Source organism: Hoplias malabaricus, chromosome X1, assembly GCF_029633855.1.
Source record: "Hoplias malabaricus isolate fHopMal1 chromosome X1, fHopMal1.hap1, whole genome shotgun sequence".
Classification (NCBI taxonomy): Eukaryota; Metazoa; Chordata; class Actinopteri; order Characiformes; family Erythrinidae; genus Hoplias; species Hoplias malabaricus.
The window spans coordinates 24,899,574-24,922,831 of NC_089818.1; the positions used below are offsets into that span (position 1 = coordinate 24,899,574).

General features: G+C 41.9%; 2 protein-coding genes across 3 annotated transcripts; one reads left to right on the forward strand and one right to left on the reverse strand.

Annotated features, from left to right (window-relative positions):
- Positions 1-698: 698 nt before the first annotated feature.
- LOC136675944 (alpha/beta hydrolase domain-containing protein 17A-like) lies at positions 699-10,060 on the reverse strand. Of its 2 annotated transcripts, none has more exons than XM_066652766.1 (5): positions 9,888-10,060; positions 6,877-7,279; positions 6,304-6,498; positions 5,737-5,916; positions 699-3,376 (listed from the first exon to the last, which is right to left on the reverse strand). In XM_066652766.1, exons 2-5 carry the CDS (start codon positions 7,242-7,244, stop codon positions 3,151-3,153), a joined length of 969 nt encoding a protein of 322 aa, XP_066508863.1. In that variant the 5' UTR covers positions 7,245-7,279; positions 9,888-10,060; the 3' UTR covers positions 699-3,150. The 2 variants fall into 2 exon arrangements, with proteins under 2 accessions (XP_066508863.1, XP_066508864.1); XM_066652767.1 differs by having other exon boundaries at positions 9,875-10,060.
- A 2,684-nt stretch (positions 10,061-12,744) lies between these two features.
- On the forward strand, positions 12,745-22,232 carry LOC136675714 (ubiquitin-conjugating enzyme E2 R2-like). The gene is made up of 5 exons (XM_066652433.1): positions 12,745-13,588; positions 16,101-16,187; positions 18,240-18,337; positions 19,015-19,149; positions 20,057-22,232. The coding sequence occupies exons 1-5, from the start codon at positions 13,403-13,405 to the stop codon at positions 20,268-20,270; spliced, it is 720 nt and encodes a 239-aa protein (XP_066508530.1). The 5' UTR covers positions 12,745-13,402; the 3' UTR covers positions 20,271-22,232.
- The last annotated feature ends 1,026 nt before the right edge of the window (positions 22,233-23,258 follow it).

Below are 23,258 nucleotides of genomic sequence, written 5' to 3' on the forward strand. Positions count from 1 at the left end.
GTTTCTGGAGCTGTGGGACTGCAACACCTACCTGCTGCACCACCCACAATGCAGTGCAGCAATGCAGAATTAGTGTGTTGAGGTGCTTGGTGTTTCTTGGTGAAACCTTTCCCTAGACTTCACCCACCCTTCCTAGCAGCATCAGGTGATAGGTTCAAGACTTGGAGGATTGGACTGATAACTGCGGAGAAAACTGGAAAAATAAATGTAAAAATTAAAATATTTTTTTAAACCCCCTGAGTCGATGGTCTCAGAAATGTGGGTAATGCAGTAAAGCTGGGAATAGAGCAGAGCATTTAAAATGTCAAGCAGATAACATTTCTGCTGTCATCAAACGTATTGTGTAACTATTGTTTTAACTATGCTCACCCTAGACAAAGCAGACCTCAGAATCCAGGCCTCGTCATGTTCCAAGTTGTTCCTCCACAGTGCTTGAGGTTTCATTGGAGTTTATTGGAGTTACCCATAATCCATTTGCGTGCATCCTAGCTTTAGAAATGAAGAGATACTACAGCCTTGGTACATATTCCTACTGCGTTCATCCATTCACGTGGTCCCTGGTAAGTTCATTCAGTCAGGAAGACTTGGTCGCCCTCTAGTGGTGACTGAACGGTTAGACACCTTTTAATTGAACACCATTCATTTGAACTAAGCCATAAACAGTTGTGAGAAAAGTCCAGGACAAATGTTTACCATGTAATCATTCCTTTATTTATCAGTTACATTACAGCACTTACATCCGTCGGCTAAGAAAAGGAAAAGTGAAGATAAAAACAAAAACGTCCATTAAGCTTCATACATCATAAGAGGAAACATGATTACATCCTTATACACAACTGCAACTAGGAAAGGGGTTACACACCTATTATTTAACTCTGGGACTCTTTTTAATATTATTATTGTAATTAAATCATTACTTATTCATTTATTTATTTTACATCTTCATCTGAGGGTTCGCTGACAGGTGGATATTAACTATTATTGCTTCTGAGGTATGAATCAGGAGTGGTTTAGTTACTTCTCATCTTTTAAATATTAAAGACCTAACATCTGTAAGTTATTTAATTTTATCCCGTTTTAAATTAACTGCAAATCCAGTAATACATCGAGATCTTTAAGGACTGGGATGGTGTCGTTCCTTCGGATTTGAGAGGCCGTTATTCCGATCACCCGCTAGAACCAAACGAGCTCGCTCCGTTCTCAGGTGAAGCCGAAGACGTCTGAGCCGCGCCGAGAAACACACCGAGACCACCTCCCCCCTTTAAGAACGGCTCTGGTTCGGACGACAGCTCTCACGTTAAAGCAAACGTTATTTAACCTCTTAGAAAAATAGATTTGCAAGTTCCTCGGAATATTCTCAGAACACGTTAAAGCATATCTATAACATCCAGAGTGTTTCGCAACAGATGTTTATATTATAAATAGCTCAATATACAAACGTCTCCGCAATAAGAAATACCAAAGAGAGAGATGATACTTTACAAACCGACAATGCGTTTGTGTGTGATTTGGCATGCGTCGCGACCCCTCGTCCACAGACACGAACGTGGAAACCCGAGGGCGGCTCCGTTACGAACGCCGGGCTGAAATATGGCGAAAGGACTTCGAAGCATTGGGCCGTGTGCTGAGAGCTGAGCCACATTAAACACTAAAATGGAGGAAGAGAGGACTACAGGGAAAAAGAGAGAGAAGAGAAGGGACTACAACAACAAAAGATGTTAGAAAATGGGGATTGAGGGGAAATAAGAGAAGGTTTTAAATAAACAATACATAGAAAAAAATCGTATATATGCGATATGAGAATAATGAGAGAGAACTGAGGTGAGAGAGAGAGAGGGAAGAGTGTGAAAACAGGTATGAATAGGAAAGGTGGTGTATTCAGTGGTGTGTGTGTGTGTGTGTACTGAGTATGGTGCTTTATATCGTGCCCGGGTTATTTGTGGAATCTCTGAAAGGATGTCACAGTGAGACAAAGTCAGAGGAAAACAAGAGCATTTCATAAAATGAAATATATACAGAATAGAAAAGACTGGAAAGACAGGACTGCAGTTTTCATAAAACACAGAGAGAGAGAGAGAGAGAGAGAGAGAGAGAGAAAGAAAGAAAGAAAGAGAAAGAGAGAGAGAGAGAGAGAGAAAATGACCAAAAGCCCGTAACAGAAAAATCACTGAAGGAAAACACAATGGTTGATCATTATTCTGTAAAAAAGACATCATCCTATGGATTTGTTTAAAATTGCTGTTTAAAGTCCAGTTCCTAGCTCTATTTAGTTCAGTTTATATCCAATGAGAGCAGCGTGTGTGCCCCGTATCCATCCGCAGACTCACAGGATGACTTCCATTTGTAAATGGAACCAAATCAAATTTTCCAATCCCAGGACTCGTTATTGTCATTTTCACAGTAATCATAGCTCTATCACTTGCTGGCTAAATGCTAGCTGTAGTAAGCTGGTGTGAAAATCTACAAATATTTGCAGGGCACACGTCAAACAACAGCTCTGAACGCTGTCCACAAACACATGAAAGGGCGGTGATGAAAAGGTGACCAGGGGAAAACTAAGTGCACGAGAACAGAAGCATTTCCACATGTCCTTAAATGAACACACAAACACTGTATGGAGACAGGCGACCACACGCTAAGACGCTCAATCTGTCCAGCAGAGAGAGCTTGTACACACAAAAAAAAGAGGGGAGAGGAGGGGAGGAAAGCATCTCACTGGTCCTGTGGGTCAACAGAAATGTTCTTCTGACCCAAAATAACACAAGTCCTAAAAAACAATTAAAGAACTTTTGAAAAACCCCACAAAGAACCTATGGCAGTCTTCTTGCAGATGTCTCACCAAGAAGAAACAAGTCAATGCAACCACAGTCTCGCGGTGAGGCGTCTTCTACTACAGCTCTAACGTCCCACTCCAAAACTGGTGTTGATATTTCTGTATGTGTCCTAAAGCTCTATAAATCCATCCAGGTCTCCAGCTTCTCCTCACCCTTCAGACTGAACGCAGGTAAACACAGGTATTCTCCATTCACAAAGCTGTTGTCATTACAAACGGACTCAGGCATTGATGGCTATTTGTCATAATTTCGTACTGACCCCACAGGTCACGGAAGTCGGGTTCAAAAGCCTGTGTCCCGCCGCTCGTTCGGATCTTCAGGTGTACTGGGCTGCCACTTCCTGGCTGATGAAGCGGCGCAGACGCTCCAAGTACTGGCTGTAGAGCTCGATGTCGTTGTGGCCGGCTCCCTCCACCCACAGCGGCTCCACGGCCTTGGGGCAGCGCTCAAACAGAGCCAGGCCGTGAGAGAAATCGATCACCTCGTCCTCCGTCCCATGGATGATCAACACCGGAGACGTGATTTTAGACACCTTCTCAATGCTAGGAGAGAGAGAGAGACGGAGTGAACGTGGGACACAGAGGGTTAAACTCAAGTTATACAGCTTTAAAATAGTAACCAACAATCGATCTACCTTTTACTTACAATAACTACTGAAATGACAGATGGCAGTGTCAAATATCTACACACATAATTGAGATAAATTATGCTATTGTCATTTTAAGACATTTCTATTGATCTAATGATAACACAGGGTGGTTCATTTATATGGATACACCTTAATACAATGGGAATGGTTGGTGATATTAACTTGTTTGTGGCACATTAGTATATGGGAGGGGGGGCTTTTCAAGATGGTGGTGACCATGGCGGCCATTTTGAAGTCGGCCATTTTGAATCCAACTTTTGTTTTTTGGGAAGAGAGTCATGTGACACATCAAACTCATTGGGAATTTCACAAGAAAAACAATGGTGTGCTTGGTTTTAACGTAACTTTATTCTTTCATGAGTTATGTACAAGTTGTCCACTTATAAATTGTGTTCAAAGTGCTGCCCATTGTGTTGGATTGTCAATGCAACCCTCTCCTCCCACTCTACACACTCTTAGAAACACCACAGGAGAAATGCTAGCACAGGCTTCCAGTATCCGTAGTTTCAGGTGCTGTTAATGCTATTAAACGCCTTTAAAGAGCAATAAACTTATAGTACAACTTAGTTAAGAATAATCAGACATTGGAATTAGAATATAAATGTTTAAATAACTTCAATAATTAAATTTAAATAAACAGATTTTAAACAAACGAACATAACAGCTCCAGAATGGAACAAACAAAAGAAAACAGAACAGGAACGGCTAAAAATATTGGTGGCATTTATTCTTATGTAAATAACTACACACTCAAACACAATGAGAAAAATGTATTAGGAAGTGTCCCTTATACATAGTGTGAGAAGTTGATAAAGTAATTATTGTGAAAGGTCTAGTTATACAACCAATTATCTGCAGCGAAGCCAGCTCGTTGATAATGTATGTTTTAACTGTAAATGGTGTGGTGTAATTACATTTCTTCTCTTTTAGATCTTGGTAGCTTTCCCCCACATTTACAAAGATTAATACTTTCACTGATTCATTACTGTATCATTAGTAACTGCTTTGCCCTCATCAAGGGTGCAGCGGGTCCACAGCCTTTGTGAAACCTTTGGATGCCAGGCTGAAACACACCTTGTACAGGTCCATCGTGGGGCATCACACACACACACACACACACCTATAACGACTTGCTCAAGAGCTTACACACACAGTCACTCTCACTTATCTGAGGACTAGATCACGCAGCCAATCCACATTCCAGTTTGTGTTTTTGGATTGTGGAAGGAAACCAAGCACCCAGAGGAAACTCACACAAACATGAGGAGAACACACCCAACTCTTCACAGACGATGACCCCAGGCAACGACCCTGACACCGTGAAGCAGTGTCACAGAGACAGTCCCGTCTGCGCCACCATGCCACAAAACGCTCATATAGGATTTTACACACAGATCAACCGTAACATTACGACCATCTCCTTGTTTCTACACTCACTGTCCATTCCCTGCTCCACTGACTCTACAGCACGCCTTCGTGGTCCATCTGTTACTCTGCATACATTGTTTCCCCCCCCTTTCACCGTCCGTCAATGGTCAGGAACCCCACAGGACCACCACAGAGCCAGTTAGTGTGTGTTGTGCTGGTGTAGAGTGGATCAGACACAGCAGTGCTGCTGGAGTTTTTAAACCCTGTGTCCACTCTCTGTCCACTCTGTGAGACACTCTTCCCTCGTTGGTCCACCTTGTAGATGTAGAGTCAGAGACAGTAGCTCATCTGTCGCTGCACAGTGTGTGTCGCTCGTCCTCTAGTCCTTCATCAGTGACACAGGACGCTGTCGGCTGGATGTTTTTGGTCGGTGGACTGTTCTCAGTCTGGCGGTGATATTTAGGTTTTTAAAAAACTCCACTTGTAGCAGCAGCACCACACACCAACACCACATCAATCACTGCAGCGGGTCCTCTGGGGGTCTCGTCCGTTGACAAACAGGGGCGAACGGGGGCGAATAAAGTACGCAGACCATCATATGGACTTCAGTTTGTAATTGTAGAACAACAAAGTGCTCCTCTAGGGTCAGAGCTGAGAGAATGAACTGAGAGTAGAAACAAGGAGGTGGTCATAATATTACGGCTGATCTGTGTATACTTCATAGACATTTTTCCATCCCGCAGCTGTGAATAACCTTTTTAAATGATCACCAATAGTCCAGCCTTACTTTTTTTAAATGTCCCTTCCCCAGCATCAAACTGCCAGATACAGCAGGTAAAGGAATGATAATATAGTACAGAGAATCTGTAGCAGGATTACACTCACTTTGGAAAGGCATCAAAGAAGTAGGTCTTCTTGGTGTCGGGGAAGGCCACCCTCATGCCAGAGGTGAGAGGGGAGTGGAGCACGACGGCAGCACACTCATACCGCGATGCTAAGTCCACTGTGGGCACCGTGCCAATGCTCTGACCGTAGAGGATTATGTTCTCAGGACTGATGCCATATCTGGAGATTAATTAAAGGAATACATTAATGAGATTACTATTTTGAAAATAAAAAAGGTCTTTGTTTATTTGTGTTCAATATCAATGCATTTTGGATTCTGGGGTGGAATTAGGGTTCATCTCAAATCTGCCTGCCCTTCACATCCTGTTTCAGGGACGGTACACGCCACTAGATATTTATATGTACTCCATGGGACATATATTCCAGTCTGAATCTAAATGACAGTCCCAAACCACAAGCATGTGATCGCCTACTAAAATAGCCACTGACTTGTTAGTGTTTGAAAAGGTTATGATCTTATACAATCATCACAGGAAATAAAAAGGCTGGCTTTGACAATAACGCAGCTCAAATGAAAATGCAAGATGTGTGCCACCCTTGACCCACCTTGTGCGCAGTGCATGCCATGCAGCATCTATGTCCGCGTAGAGGTTCTTCTCCGACGGTTTCCCTGTGCTGGCTCCGTACCCAGAATAGTCATAGGAGAAGATATTGCAATTGATGCGTGTGCCAAGCCCAATGTAGAAGCTGCTCATCTGACCTAGATCCACAGCATTGCCATGGGAGAACAGCACGGTGAACCTCCAAGGGCATAAAACACAAGCACAGTGAGAGGCCTGGAACTCCTGTAATGTTAGGTGCAGCTGAAGAAGGTGCAATCAAGCCCACACACACACACACACACACACACACACACACACACACACACACACACACACACACACACACACACACACACACACACACACACACACACACACACACACACACACACACACACACACACACACGACCTTGCTCTCTACCTTTTGAGCCTCATTTAATCTGAGGGTTTATATATATTTCATAAGAGTGTAGCAATGTTTTGAAATAGGGAAAAAATTACATATAGACACAAGTTAGCAGCAGGTCAATCAACTAAGAGCAGAAGCATATACACACACACACACAAGCTTATACCTAGCTGAGGGGGCACAGCGGATGTACATGCATCCCACTTTGTTTCCTCGACTGGAGCGTGTGAGGAACACCTCAGTCCCATCCAGCTCCCGTTGGGAATACTGGAACTCTGCTCTCTCAGACAGATGGAGCTTCCACCTGCCTTCTCTGTCCCCGAACCCTCCTCCTCCACCTCCACCTCCACCTCCTAGCCGGGACCGCAGCCCTGGGGCCCCCAGGCTGGAGGCCACTGTGGGGGTGGAGTCCAGGTCCGGCAGCAAGCTGTAAGTGGGCTCTGGAGGCAGGAAGGCCAGTTTCGCCGCAATCCGGCTCGGGCATGGAGGGCAGCAAAACAAGCCGCACAATTCACTGACGGACAAGCCGTTCATCTTCTGCTGACGCGCTGGAGAAAAGCTGGAGGAAACTGAGGAGACAAACAACTGGAGGTTTTCACAAAGCAATAATAGTAGCATTAATAAGAAAACAAATTTCAGCTTAAAGTACAGTTTACGTCCTGATATTGTTACTTAGAAAAACAATGTCATCTTGTCAACTTCTGATAACTTTACTGTTCTTTGGTCTGAATGTAGTCACTGAGTTATAGGCAAAAAATACAATAATAAAAATCAATACAACACAATATACAAGACCTCCCTGTAAAGTCTAAAGGGAACATGATCACAGACAAAAAAAGGCTTCAGAGAATGATACAGGGGAATAGCAAATTTATTTTTTATAACATGTTAGGGCAGAGAAGCTACTACTACTGACCAGTCTGTGACAGCTGCTGTTGACCATGAGGACAGCTGTACTAAAGCCTGTGGCCAGTGGAACCAGTCAGTGACAGCTGGCAGTCAGAAGTCAGTGCTGGTAGCAGCTGCCAATGACTGCCACTTCCTGCTGCCTGCTAGACATCACAATACTACAAATGTTTAATACCCGAGTATGTCATTTCATTTGGAAGCATTTTTTGTTACAAAGTAGAAGAGACCATCGCCAAAAACATGAAACTGAGACACTGTGCTTTTCTCTGCTATGATGCTTCCACTGTGGACTCCTCCAGCTGTACTCAGGCAGTGAGCATTCATGTCTTTTTGGGGCGTGGCTTAGACAGGCCCAGGAGAAACCCATTCCAGCTTTAAAGCCATTACCCACTTGATTTTAAGTATTATAAATATAGGTTTACCTTAAACCACATTACCACATTTTTAATAGTGTTAAAGCTAAATAATTATTCCCATTGTTGCTTTCTTAGATCTGCAAGGGGGTGTAAAAGGCATAGAATAATTGACAGTGGTTCTTAATCAATACCAAGAACACAAAGAACGGACTTGTGTCCTCCAGAAGATTGGTCTCCAATTCGTGATGCAGCAGTGATTTTTTTTCCAGGTTGTTTTCATTGGCAAGTCATAAACCAATGCATCCTCGTTATTTTGAGTGGCATGAGAACAACATCTGGGGACTTCAACCATTCTTGGCATTTACGTCCTTGAGTAGTGTTACGTACATTTAGCCAATGAAGATGACGCCAAAAAACGTAAGAACACACAAGAACAGATACTGAGAATCCGCCTGAGTGAGTGGAGGTGCTACAGCGCTAACGAGAACCTCTGTAAAAAAAACACACCCCTGGGTCTGGATGCTCCAGCAGTGGATGAGAGCTAAGAGGCAGTGAGTGATAAAGCGGTAGTCAGTGCACCTCTGACACGTATGTGACGCTGCCACGGTGAACAAAATAAAGGCCTGAAAAAGTGTTGTCACTGAAAACAGAAACACGTCAGCGGTGGGCAGCGGAATAGCCAGCGTGTCACTGCTGGAACGAGTGGTGTAAAGATCGCAAAGCGCACTCATCCTGTAGCCATTTTAATGCCCTCCAGATGCAGGAGTTTTATCACTGAGGAAACATGTAAAATATTTCAATATAAACATCCCCTGGCAAACCTTCCTCGTACTGATGGGGCTTCAGGGGCTGAACATGCTGGAACATGGTGTGGCAGTGTTTGTATCGAAGTGAGGGAGAGATTTTCTTTTTTGCAAAATTACAGAAGAGATCTAGTGTAGTGTGTAAACACTAAAGATTTACAAGGTTCCTGCTGCATTCGATGTAACCCATATATGGGCATTGGGGCTGCATTTTCATCACCAAGGACACAAAAATTTACATAAATCCGCCTATGGTGCAAAGCCCCACCCATTTGTGCTGAAGTTATAAGCAGTGTTTCAGTGTGAACCGCTTCCTGAAGCACAACACAGACAGAACTCAGATTTTAAAACCACAAGAGACTGTTCTAAGAAATAAATAGAGCTTGGAAATGTTGTAAAATTAATTAATATATATTTACATTTTTTTTAAATAAATAAATAAATAAACTAACCCACACACACAAGTCGAGCTCTAAGGGAAATTAAATGAAGGCCTATGTAGAAAATGGAGGACACTGGCCCCTCAATAATTTTCTTTGTCCTTTAAAACTGTTATTAAAAACGGCTAAGAGCTTGTTTATATCGCGATACGCTGAACCACATTAAGCTTTTGTTTATGGTGTGTTCCAACGGAGGATAAAATCACTTGGTGTAAAATTTCACTCTATAATTTATATCACAGGTTGGTCTTCAGTCAGTAGCATTGATAAGGGCTGAGTACAGCTCTGAGATGATGTAGGTCATTAGTTATATGTATATTACTATGGAAACTAATCCCTATGTGTTTTTATAGAATCGACCAGGATCCTGTTAACGCTCAGTGACAGCAGTAGAGCCGCTAGCTAACGTTAATTTACGCAAATAACAGTAATAAACTTCCTAAGCACCGCCGCTATTGATTACATGTTTTGCTGTCACGGAAAATCGTCACTTTATATTTCATCCTAACACCACAGTGTCCTGGGGGAACGTTGGGTGATTAATGAACATTTTAAAAATCAATCCTCCAGGCTTTAGCCGAAAACACAGCGGCGGCTAAAAAAAGGCGATGCACTCACTAACACGGCTTCAAATGAACGGTGTGAATAAAACAAACCTTCACCGCTCACCAGAAATCAGCTGGAGCCGTGGACACTCTGTAGACTCCTACACATTAGAAAACACTAAACTCTCGACACAGCGCTGTAGTGGGGTCCAGAAAACCATCCTGAAAATCATGAGACCCTCGCCGCTCTTCAGCTGTTTTGCTAGCCAAGCCCGAGAGTGAAGTCTGACACCACACACACCGTCCCCGCAGTTCTGTTCCAAAAGTCGCCTATTTTTCAAAATAAAAGCCGGGAAAGTGAGCGTTCAACACTTGTTTCACAGAGAACATATTTCTAAACATAATATACACGTCCTACCATTAGCTGCAGTTAAAAAACTGAAAAAAAAAAACATTTTAAAAATAAAATCATACAAGTTTTATTTAGTTTTTTTTTCTAAAAGGTCAAAGCCCAATTCAGTCAAGGATTGAGCCCATAAAATGCATCGGAATGACATACTTAATAGTTATTTGCAAGAAGAGAATGATGTTTCTCAACCCTGGTGCTAAAGCTACCCTGCCCCAGCACATTTTAGAGGTTTCCCTGTTTAACACACCCTCTGTAAATCTGAAAGGAATTGATAAGTAAGTGAATCCGGTGTGTTGGGAGAAACAAATATATATATATATATATATATATATATGTATATGTATAAACTGTGCAGGTGCCTCCAGGTGCCTACACTGCTGTAGAAGAAGTTTAGATGTAAATCTACACCTTAGCCTTCAGTACGTATATGTACCTACTCCTCATATATATCTCCACCCACTCACACCTCAAAAACTCCACCAACCAGAGGATGGGTTGCTTAGGTTTATGATATCAGAAAACCTGGCTGTCTGAATTTGCTCATTTGAGACTGTCTTTAAAAATGGCCTTGATTGACCTCTTAAGCCAACAAAGAGGTTGAGTACAATATGAAGTGTGTTGATCTGAAATTGAGTCACAGAGTCATATTAGATTGAATCACAAAACATGTTTATGCTCTGATATGTGAGTTTTCAAAGCAACAGTGAACCAAGGATGGTAGACACTGCTCTTCTTAGAGGGACAGCCATGGACTGTGTGTCTGTTTCTCTGGACCAGGCACATCCTGTACTCCAAAAACAATCCCTTGTGATGTCCTCCTCCTCTGGGACGATAAAACTCATACGTAAACAAATTCAAGTGTGACATCTAGATCCACCAATCACCGTAAAATCTAAACAAAATGACAGTGTGTTCATGAGTAATTTTCCATCTCATTTATTCCTTAAATAATGTAAGCTTCTTTACAGAGGAATGGCACAGTGTCTCACTGTAACACAGAGGGAGTGTTTAATCAGTCTTCACGGCCAGTGTTCCAGTTCGTCAGTACACTGGTGGCACACTGTATTTGTTAAAGCTTGTAAACACATGCTCATCCAGTGCACTTCTGAAATCAAGTGTATTAATGGAAACTTTGCCCCATTTCTGCTGTAATCGTCCGTCTCATTTGGGAAATCACTGTAACTCATCCCAAATGTGCTGGGTGGTGTTCCATCATTCACACAGTTCCACTGCCTTCTAACCCAGCGCTGGGAGGCTTCAGCCAACAAATGACACTGAGCATAGTAAATAAAGAACGTTCTCAGACAATTATATTAAAGCACAGAGCACAATTAAACATGGTCTAGGCTCTAAATCGCAGATTAATATCTCAGAAAATAAAAAAGTGTGTCTAATTCACCTTAAAAACCCTGCATTTCTCTCTGTTACAAGCTGCTTTAAAGCTTGTGGTTGCCATTGCCTTAAAGGTTCACTATAGGTGACATAACCAGGCTGCAGACGAGCAGACAGTCAGACACTCACAGCAGCACCCTGCAGGATGTGGCCTTTTCCTTACGCAGTAAATAATGCTGCCTCAACGTCATCAAAAAACAAAACAGAAAAACAAAAACATGTTTGTGTTTGCACCTTTTGCTAACAATATTATCTATCTATGGCCTATTTATTCTGGGTGGTCCTAATTACCACTACATTTACCCTTTTTAAATTTCATTTTCGTGCAGATTCAACATCCCTTTTCCCCAAAATGAAGCCTAATAAATCAGCACACAGTGAAAACAACACACATTTCCATTGTTATTAATTACTTAATAGTTCTTCAGTGTGTCATAACTTTACGCAATAGAAAGCTACCACCAAGTTTTCATAGATTTCCTGAGCCCATGAGGCTTCATTTAACATTGTAGCATAAAGGAATCTCATTCATTGCTGTCTGAGGGCTCAAAGGCCACACACATTCTTTGGTGTTGCGGCCTGGCCACACTCACCCTAAGATTCCTCTAAATATCATGAATCTTTTCAAAATGCTCAGATGAAAACTCATTTCTTTACAGTCTTGGATTGACAAATATCCTTTGAGTAAAGTTTGACAATTCACCACCACCTAGTTAGAGGAAATACACCGGAACAGCAAGAAAACTCGTAGCAAAAATGAAAACCTTGTAAGGTTACCACACTAGGGCATGTGATACAGGCTGGAAATAAAAGAAAATGAATGTACCTGTCTATATAAATGTAAAGGTTCTAACTACATAAGACTACATAATAAAACCACCCTGACGTAAAGCTGAGCCGAGTCTCACTGTGCTTTATAAACCCTTTCCCATTCATTTCAACATGCCCAGTCTAGCAGAGGCCTGCAGCGTTTCCTGTTAAAGTGTGATTCACTAGTGATGGGATTTAACGTTAGATTTGACGTCGCAGCTCCACGTCGTTCTTTCTCTAAAGAACAAAGGGCGAAGTTAGTGTTATGGTGTTATCTAGAACAGCCGTTCAACAGATAGCTTTGTTTTAGAGCTCAGTGTTTTGGAACGTTCAGAACCCGGAGGCGGAGTTAGCGCGCTAAGAACTCGATTACCCAGAGTACAACGCGCACCTATTGACGAGTGGAACAGAGGAAAAAATACCAGTCTGCGAAACGAGCAACTGCGAGCAGTCCCAAATGAACTTGTTTACTCGGATTTCTGCTTTTAAAAAGTCGCTCAGAAACGGTAGCTAGGTTTCTGGGCTTCGTGACTAGTGTGTAGTGAAAGCAGAAGTGGCTCTGGTTATTAGCCCGTTAAAAGAAGGGCTGTGAGGGGGGAATCGTCGCGGAGGGAAGAGTGAAGGCTTTGTGGTTTTTCTGGCTTTGCTACGAAAACAAATCTGCTCCGTTTGACTGGTTCCAGTTCGCGGTTCTCCTTCTTCAAGAACTCTGACCTTGGTGATTCCATGGAGCTGGTGTATAATGAGATATAGTTGAAACGCTGCTCTGTTAATTGTGCGAAAAGTGGGACGTTTTCCGTGGAGCTTGTTTTTCAGCGTCGGGTTTAGCTCGGTGGCTAGGCTAGGCTCAGGGAAGTCCAAACAAACAAAAGACGTGTGTGTGCAGTTAGCTGGCGAGCTATCCGCCGCACAAAAGCCAGCGAGCCCGAGTGCGCCTCGCTTAGTTCGGGGTTGACGTTCACTGGCACAGCACAGGCTTTTAGAAACATATATATTCGCTTTCACACAATAAGGGAAATATCTCGGACATGGCTCAGCACAGTAGTTCTCACGTCGCCAGTTCGCAGAAAGCGTTAATGCTGGAAATGAAGAGTCTTCAGGACGAGCCCGTCGAAGGCTTCAAAATAACACTGGTGGACGAGGCAGATCTCTACAACTGGGAAGTAGCCATTTTCGGACCTCCAAACACACTTTACGAAGGGGGCTATTTCAAGGTGGGTCTCATTTTATGAATATAGTGTTATTCGCACAGCCGTTTACTGTATTTATAGCGGGCTATATTTAGCCTGATATAGCTGCCCGGCCGCTCACACAGCGAGAAGCCCTCATCGAGGCTAGCTTCATGGGTTTTTCAACATTAATATCAAATTCAGACTGTGGTTATATGGGGCTGTGAAGACCTCTGCACTAAATTCTGCTGAAGGGCTTTTAGAATTATTTAATATTTGTGGAGGAGGACTAGATTGGTGCTTCCTCACCTGGCACTATCTTTTCTTCTTTGTTCCAGGTCTCTCTCTCTCTGTCAACAATGCCACCGTCAGCTAGCACTGAACACTAGTGTGGGATTAAACCTCGAGCTGTAAACGTTAGGTTTTTGTGCCGACTTTCTCATGATTTGTTGAAAAAGCACAAGGTTTTAGTTGAAATACAACGTCCGGCCCCTTTTTGTGTCCCAGTGTTTAACTTCTAAACGTCTGTAACAGCTGATGTGACGTTTCTGCTCCATATAATAACATACGTTTCAGGTCATTATCATAAATATACGTCACAATGACATCAAATCACTTAACGTCGATTTAACGTTCTGTCATTTGACTTGTAAAGGGTAGGTGTTTTACCATTTCATACTCAGCCTGGATCTCTGTGCAGTGTTTTTTAATTTTTTATTTTATTTGAATTGATTTTTAACGTCTTATTTAATGTTTTGTTGGTTCCGTAACATTTAAAATTCAAGAGAAAACAACCCGTTTCAGTTCCTCAGCACAAGCAGTGAGGACCTGGAAGCTAAAGAATGGGCTCATTGTCTCACCAACATTTTTCAAGTGGAGAGATAATTACTAGATCTACATCTGCTTCGATTCTACTGTGAATTATTTAATCAGTTCCAAGCGGGCCCAGGATTATTATGACAGAACCGAATGAGTTGTTATGAAGGAATTTCTTTTTAAAAAGAGAATAAAACTAGGTCACGCTGATAAGTTCAGTCTTTGCCTTTGTTTTCCCTGGTAGAGCACCGTGGGCTTGGCTAGATCCAGTGTCGTCATTGCCTTCTGCTGGGGTTGGATACAGGGCTGTGTTCAGACTTGAACACACTGACTGATCTGGTAGTGTGAGCTGCTCACTGAGTGTGGACCAACCTGCTGCCCCCCTGGGGTGAAGCTTCACAACCAGTAGAGCTGCCTGCAACTGTTCACACAGCTCCCCAGGATAAGCTGGGCTTTGTTACAAACTTGAACAAAGCAGGAGGCAATAACGGCTGGGTTTTGACTGGGAGAATAAGGGTGGGAAAAAGTAACCGACCCATAAACCAGAGGATCTCAACAGGGCATATTTAACCTACGTGTAGTATTTGTTTGAATTGATCTGATGTTGAAATATGTAATAAGTGCACTGTGCCGACTACATTTTCAATTGAACAATGGTAATTCAACAGTAGGGAAATGTAGTGATGTAGATCAAGGGGGTGGGACTTTGTAGGCTCATGTTTTCATTTAATTTATAGCTCTACAGTGAGATTACGAAACATTCCTTAATACACGTTAACTTTATGATCTGTGCAGCGTGTCATAATATTAACTCTTGTTTATTAGTTGGTACAGTAAGCTTTAATCTTAGTTTTTGTTTGTTTGTTTATTTATTTTTTTGATTAAAGTCTGCACAGAGAGCGCGTGCGAGTCCTCCCCACTGTTTTTGTTTTTTTCCTTTACTGTTGGATTGGTTTAAACTTGAGAAATGTGCATCTAAGTATAAACCACATTTCACACCCCGATAGACTGCACACTTCAAAAGCCAAAATACAGTTTTGTAAAATCACATCTTAGAAAAATGAGTCCAATGCCTCGAGATTCAAGCCTTTGAAGAACAATATTTAGGTTTGTGTTTTGGAAACTCCGCATAAGGCCTTTTACACGAATCTGTTTTTGTGTCTCTGTGAGAGTTATTTGAATTATAGTTGCTGTATTGTTGTAAAAGCATTGGACTTGGATCAAGTTCAGCAGAGTGCAGTACTCTTACGTAATGTCAGATTAACCTAGTTGTGTTATTGCCTAGAAATGTGCCATCATTGATTTGTCCCCGTTTCCTCGTTTCAAGGCCCAGTTGTTGACTTGTTTTTGTTGTTATTTTGCCCGCACCCCATCTGCATTGTTTCCCTGAGTTGTAATGCATCTCCAATCCAATTATCAGCGGCTGTCCCGGCGTCTCCCGATCGCATTTCTTAAGGAGGGAGCGGCTGTCTCCAGCCGGTGTCTCTTTAATAGAGAGGCAGGCCATGTCCGATCACTTTGCTCCGTTGGGACATTAATGGATTTGAAATGGTCTTGAACTTCACAGCACCGTTGGGTTGGCTTGTCTGTCAGTGTGAGGCATAAAATCGGTCTTGATTGGGTCTGGGGCTGTGGCGCACGATGGCCCAGAGAGAGAGGCATGCTTATTTACTTAATCCTCCATGTTACGATGTTTGTTCTAGTCCTCTTGGTTAACGTGGACTATTTCTCTTCACTCCAGGCACGTATCAAGTTCCCTATCGACTACCCCTACTCCCCACCGGCCTTCAGATTCCTCACTAAGATGTGGCACCCTAATATCTATGAGGTAAGAGTTAGTCTTTGTCACGTTGCACTGTTCTGTGACTGATGTGATTTTACTCCATGGCAGGTGTTGGATATTGACCTAGCTTTAAAAAGTTCTCATACGTTTTTATAGTCTATTAATAGCTCACTTCTACAATAACGTGTCTGTGTGTGTGTGTGGTAAGACAAAAACCCAGTTGCTTCATTCACCATTGATGTTGGATTTCATTATTTTCTTCATTTTCATAAATAAACTGATTGTTTTTACGAATACTACATGATTGATTGCCAGAATAGATATTAATAATATATAATTTACAGTGTTCTCCTTTATTGCAAACAACAGTTGGAATGTACAGTGTAAGAGGATAACAGAGTGGTGTTTCAAAGTGGATAAACAAGACAAGTGACCTGACTTTGCAGCATTTCTAAGCTTGCTGAATATTACGAATGTATGGCATTCCAAGAGCCTTCCACAGAAGAAATGTTGTTGTTTATTCCTGCTAAACCAATCCTTCACTTCTGAGAAAGGGTTTATCCAGGGTGTCCTTCCCAAACATAAAGCAAACGGCCAAAGAAAGCCCAAGGCTAAAACAGTCAATCAAACACCGTGTAACGCACTCCCTGGCAGTTCTAAAGAAAGCTATATCGGGGTCCGGTTGTTCACAATAAAAGCAGACGGAGTAGTCACAAAAACTGTCATATAACTGGATCCCACTGTTCACCACATCAACGAGGCGAATGTAGGCTTTGGGGGAAAAAAACTTTCTTAAATATTAAGTTGTTTGAGAAGTTCTGTGTGTTTTTACTTTGTTTTTTTCTGTCTTCAGATCTATACGTTGTAGTGAAGTGTCCTGATTATCATTGTCATTTCTGAAGGGACTAGTTGTAATAAAAGTGTACAGCATGACCAAAAAATGTATATCCTTGTATAACTGAAAGATACGATGGTATTGGTGTACACCATAACATTAAAGACACCTCGTTTCCTCACTCACCATTTCATCATCACTACTTCTGGCTGTGGTTTGTGGTCCTGTGACTGATGGCCTCTGACTTGGCATCTACAAAGTGGACCAGCAGGATGGTGGATCCAGTCATATGACCACAACTCAACATCTAAATAATAAGGTCTCGGTGGTGATCTGGTGAGGTTCCTGATGATTGGAGATCAGGGAGAAAGGGAGCTAATGAAGAGCAGCAGATGCGTTACTGTCTGTAATAGTGGAATTACAAAATGCAGCTCTATGAGGAGGTGGCTTTAATATATTCCTGCAGAAGTTTGAACACCAGTTTCTTTTCTAAATGAGAATGAGCTTAAACAATACAATAAAATACACTTTTATTTGTCAGAGATCTCTGAAAATGGTCTTGCGTCCCACAACGTCTCTATTACAAATACAATACCATACACACCACGTTATACAAACAACACAAATAATATTTAATTACGTATATCACAACACACACACATCCTCAGTGAAGTATGGCAAACGGCATTGGACCTATTTTCCGCCCAACTTCCACAAATGTACTGTAATCATGAACTAAAATGTTAAAACAAAATAATTAAGATTAAAATACATTGAAACTATGTGAATGAAAGAATGTAGCAGTGTCTTTGGCCCTGAAACTAGTGTTAAATAATGCCCCGAGTCTGAATTGATCAATTACTTGCTGTTTGTAGAGCTGTACGATAATGGTCATAATTTATATCACAATGTATTCTTAATAAGATTTAATCCCAATACCGACTGCTGAGCCCTGAACAGAAAATCCACAGAAAAACTGTGGAGAACAAACAAGGAACCTGTCATTAACATCTAACGTTTACCTCTTGGCTTTGTCAATATTAACATCTTTAAACTAACGTGCCACGAACTGACGGCAGAGTCCTGTAATGAACAGCAGTGAGTGACAGCGGTGGTAAATAATGGATATTAAAATATTGAAAATCGTATAATTGTAACTGAAACTAGTTAAACAGCTGTAGCTGTTACAGAGGAAGGTTATAAAGTCTTAGTTCGACTTGTATACCGGCTAATGAATCCATCTAATTGTTTTTGTCTCACAGAACGGCGATGTGTGCATCTCTATCCTTCATCCTCCAGTAGATGACCCACAGAGTGGAGAGCTGCCCTCTGAGCGGTGGAACCCCACACAGAACGTCAGGTAAGGGATTCGGACGCCTAACCCGTGTCGTACCTTGTTTTTCTGCATGTATTTGTTTTGCCTGTTCACTGCCCCCTGTCAGACCAGTAGTCTCTTAACTTTTAATTTGGTTTAGTGAGATGTCTGACATCATGCTGTGGTTTGGCTGATACATCAGTTCGGCTGATTATTTCCTTAGAAGTGCTCAGTTAAGATGGGTTGTAAGTGCAGAACTGTTTGGCAGGTTTAGTCGTGTGGTATGAGGTCTCTAACAGGTCTTTCCTCTCTTAATTTTTATTTTTTTTGTGTTCACTTCAGGCCCCTGATATTAGGTTTTACTGATCTGTCTCATGTGAGAGGAAAATCTGTTACCTTCCTGGAAGTTGCTGTCGCGTGTATGTGCGCGTGTGTGTGTGTGTGGCACCTGTCATTAAGCAGTGAAGGACATGTTTATTCTGATTCTCCTCTATTCTGCTTGCTTTACAGTTGCTGTCCAAAAATAGCTTTTGTAAGAGATTTAGCTCCATGTGAATTTAGGAGGATGTCTGTTTTTCTTTATTATTATTTTGCACCATTAATTATAATAGTGAAAATACATAGCTGTACCAGGTAAAATATCCTGACATTTTTCCTTAACTCTCTTTTATTATTAAACGTTCACAGCTTTTACTGTACCCTGTGCTGTGTGTGTTTTCCAGGACTATCCTGCTGAGTGTAATATCCTTGTTGAACGAGCCAAACACATTCTCCCCTGCGAACGTGGACGCCTCAGTCATGTATCGCAAATGGAGGGACAGCAAGGGAAAGGACAGAGAGTATGCAGAGATCATAAGGTGAGATTACCACTTTTACTTTCCCTTTATAGAGGTTTGTTTTCTTCAAATGAAACAGTAGTTGTTTTTCATTTTGTGGAATAGATGTTGAGAATTCTTCTACAAATTGATATATATCTCGCTCTTCTTTGAGCTTTGATCTGTTGGAATCTCAGAAATGTAACAGTTTGTGTTCAAAGCCATGGCTGCCGTAATATTGAATGTTTTTTTTCGTAAATGGTTCAATGATTCAGTAAACAGTGACCTGGTTGTGTCTAGATGTTGTGGAAAGTGAGAATTCTTGACAGAGCATCAAATATATATTTTCTAAATAGTCAACACACACAGCCACATTTAAATAACTCAGCCACGACACAGAAATACTTTCAGTTCCAGAAATAAGCAGCCATTTACTGTCACTTTGATGGTAAATATGTTTAAGTTTACAGTCGGTAGAATCTTACAAAGTGTAGCTGCAGCTTTCAGTATGGGGTCAAAAGGTTGTTTTCTACTGAATGATGTAGTGGTGTAATCATTCAAACAGGAAGAAATCAGTCGCCTTAAAAGGCAAAAGAATTCACCTTTGATTCCAGATTGTGTTGAAGAGCGCTGGTGTGATTCCACAGAAACAATCAGCGAATTCAGATAAAGTTCTGGTGAAGTTTGACTGGCGAAGGAATGTTTAATGTGTGCTGCCCCCTTGTGGTTAGCAGCTTTGCTCATAAACCTCACAGACTACAGTACATCGCCCAGAGGCAGACAAACAGTCCGTGAAACTGAAGTTGGAAGTAAACAGGGAAGCTTTGCTTCATTTGGTTTCAACACCGTTTTTCATGTTTGTGCTCTGTGTGACTGAGGAGCCGTGTGACGATAATGCAGAAGGAAAGAAGAAAAAAAAAGCACAAGCGCATGTGTTTGTTTGTTACAGGAAGCAGGTTCTGGCCACTAAAGCAGAAGCAGAACGGGACGGCGTTAAAGTTCCCACCACGCTGGCGGAGTACTGTGTGCGCACACGTGCCCCAGCGGCCGACGAAGGCTCCGATTTGTTTTACGACGATTACTATGACGACGAGGACTTGGAGGACAATAACGACGAGGACTGTTGCTACGATGAGGATGACTCAGGAAACGAGGAGTCATGACACCGCTACCGTCGTCCTCTTCCTCATCACCATCATCTTCACCCTGAAAAGTTGACGAGTTGTCGCATGTATTCACTCTCACTCGGATAGCTGTATTCTTTTTCTTTAAAAGAACTGTAAAGGATGATTTTTAGGTTCCATTATTGTTTTGTTTTGATTTTACTTTTAGCTGAAAAATGAAAGCATTCTCTTCTCACTCTGGTCTCGGCTGTTTCAGTTTCGCGTACGCTTTTAATTTCACAGAGGGTTTCTTCCCCTTTCACCTTCCCTCATCAAAATATTCTTTGTGCTATCGATATCCAAACACCTTTGCTTTTTTTTTTGACACACGAATGAGTGGAGTGACTTTAGTGCTGGAGTGAACAAAGGTGGATTGGCCTTCACGATCTGTGGCGTCTGAGCCGCACAGTTCTAGTCCCTTAGTCCCGTTTCTGCCTGAGAGACTTTTCTAGCTGCCCCTGTCTATCCTCCAGCCACGTGGTCTTTCATAGCAACCGTTGCAAGGTTGGACAGATTTTACAGAACGTTAGCAAAAGTCCCATCATGAGAAACGGTGGTGCGCTACTCTTCCGTATTTGAATCGGCTCTGAATCACTACTGAGTCACGTTTAAAACCCGACTCGTCACGACTAAATGTATATAATCAGCATTAACTTAACCGTGCTTAGAAAATGAACAATGTTTTTAGGCGTTTGGCTGCTGCAGGTTCACATTGGGTTCGATAAGCTTTTTGCCAGTGTTCTGTAAGGCTTTTAAACTAGCAATATTTGCTATGAACATGTGTCTGAACAGAGCCTAGATGGGTCTGATTTAAAAAAGCATTCGCAGGCCTGACAGGTTCAGCAATAAAGAGAAAACCTTTCTACCTATTTTTATGCTCCAGAAACGAGAGATTTGAACGGTCTACAGCAGTGTTTCTCAAGCCCTGCTCTGGGAGTGCTTTTAAAATGCGTTTTTCTTGCTCAAACACCCTTGATCGAAATCATTAATTATTTATCAAGGCTTGGAGTTGGCGCCGGAGATACACCACGCACAGACGTAGACTGGAAAACGCCGCCTGATCGGTGGTGTAGCAGGCACTCACGTTAAATACATTGTGGATGTTGAAGGGACGCTCATTCTTCCGTTGATGTTTGTGCTTAGGTCTTTTAAGGGCAGGGGCAGTGCCCTTGTGTGGAAGCAGAGTTGTGCTGATATTTTTCCTGCAGAGCCCCGAACCATCATTATGTCAAAGTCAGTAGTGTATACAGTACACGTTATTATCACATTATTTCTTCACGTCCTGAGAGACAAGTAGCGCTCTTCATCACAGGTCGGGAATTATGAAAACACAAGGTTGTTTGTGTGTTCCTTTTCAGCGGAGAGAGAGTTTTGTTGCAATGCCAATAGTGTATCATTGTCTCATGAGTTTCAGTTTTATCTGCTCCTAGATTTTTAATAGAGAATGTATTGGGGGGTGGTTGTCCCCCTCCCCCCACCCCCTCTAAAGGTAAATGTCCTGGTTTGGGTTGATCAGGGTGATTCTCCTGGACTTGCCAACGGTCGTGAGTTTAGTTTTGATTTTTTTCGCTCAGTAAAACGATGACAAAAACCCTGCAGTTTATTTGATGCCTGTTGAGCGTTTGAAGAACTGGAGAGGACTTTTAAAAACATTGGCATCAACCGTTTTGAATTAGTTCTGCGTGAGCTCATTTTAACTTTACTCTCAGGACAAACCAAACAAGACGGGAAGGAACCGGTCCCACAGCAACATCAACGGAACCACTTTTTCTTTTTTTTTTTGTTTATTTTTTCTTCTTCATGTGAACAGCAATTTAACCAGTCTTTCAATTGTTTTCAAAGACTGTTTACAATCAAACCTCGATGCTGATATGCACCTGTGGGTATGTGGCTGATCATTTTACTGACCTGTATGTATTTTTATGGTTTGTTGGCCTATTTAAAACTGAAATAAAAATAAAAATCTTTATTAGAATAGTTCTGGTACTCTCAGACTTCCTAAATGCAGTACGTGTCGATAACATCACCCACGTTACAGATTTAAATAAGCGCCGGTGTCAAGTGAATTATCTTTCCATTGTTTTTCACAAGCATTGTGATATGTTCTTGCATTACTTCACTTTTAATCAACGGTTCCTTTTGTACAATCATAGTCTGTGCCAGACTTTAATCCATTTTGGCTCAGCTTTAGACTGCAGGGCCTCGTATTTATCACCAGAGCGCAGGCCGTGTTTGGCTCAACACCACTGTGTGCAACGCTGCTAGTGTTGCAGTGCTTTTATTAACACTTTACCCTTTAAAAGTACATTTATATTTAACTGGAACACATTTATTTGCCTTCATTTTTAGTGCCTATAACCAATTGGTGGCCCACTACAGACAAGGAGCACCAGAAGGTCCTTTTGTGGCCCACTTGGCCCTCATCAATGAAATAACTACACACACACCAAATGGCACTTGAAGAATTAATAACAGATTTTTATTCTACTCAAGAATTATAAGGTAATATAGGGGGTCCTCGACTTACGACGTTGATCCGTTCCTACGTCACGCCGTAAACCGATTTTCGGTGTAAGTCGCAACATACGTACATACTGTACGTAAATAAAATACTGTAAGCACTTATCCGCCTCCTAACACCTATCCTCCTCGGCCCCGAGCCGCGTAACCGTGTATTCTTCCGCCGTGCACACCAAACACGAAGTTCACGTTACGACGTTTACGACGCAAAACCACTTAAGTCGAAACAAGACTTTATACAGTAAACGGGAGATGTGTCGTAACCACGAAACATCGTAACTCAGGACTGACGTAACCCGAGGACCTCCTGTATTCTATTTAAATTGATTGATCTATCTTTTAATATCGAAATGGACAAAACTGTCCAGAACAATCTGAATGTTAAATGTCACTTCAAATTTAACTATATATCGTTATTTTTATTGTACGACAATAGGAGTTAGCCTGCTAACGAATATAATTACAATT

Bases quoted from the DNA above. Each gene is read 5' to 3' on its own strand.
- LOC136675714 (XM_066652433.1), top strand. From the start codon at position 13,403: ATGGCTCAGCACAGTAGTTCTCACGTCGCCAGTTCGCAGAAAGCGTTA. The intron at 16,188-18,239 runs GTAAGAGTTAGT...TTTGTCTCACAG, and splicing joins GGCACCCTAATATCTATGAG to AACGGCGATGTGTGCATCTC. The intron at 19,150-20,056 runs GTGAGATTACCA...TGTTTGTTACAG, and splicing joins GAGTATGCAGAGATCATAAG to GAAGCAGGTTCTGGCCACTA.
- LOC136675944 (XM_066652766.1), bottom strand. From the start codon at position 7,244: ATGAACGGCTTGTCCGTCAGTGAATTGTGCGGCTTGTTTTGCTGCCCT. The intron at 5,917-6,303 runs GTGGGTCAAGGG...ATTAATCTCCAG, and splicing joins TGGCATGCACTGCGCACAAG to ATATGGCATCAGTCCTGAGA. The intron at 3,377-5,736 runs GTGAGTGTAATC...TCTCTCTCCTAG, and splicing joins TTCTTTGATGCCTTTCCAAA to CATTGAGAAGGTGTCTAAAA.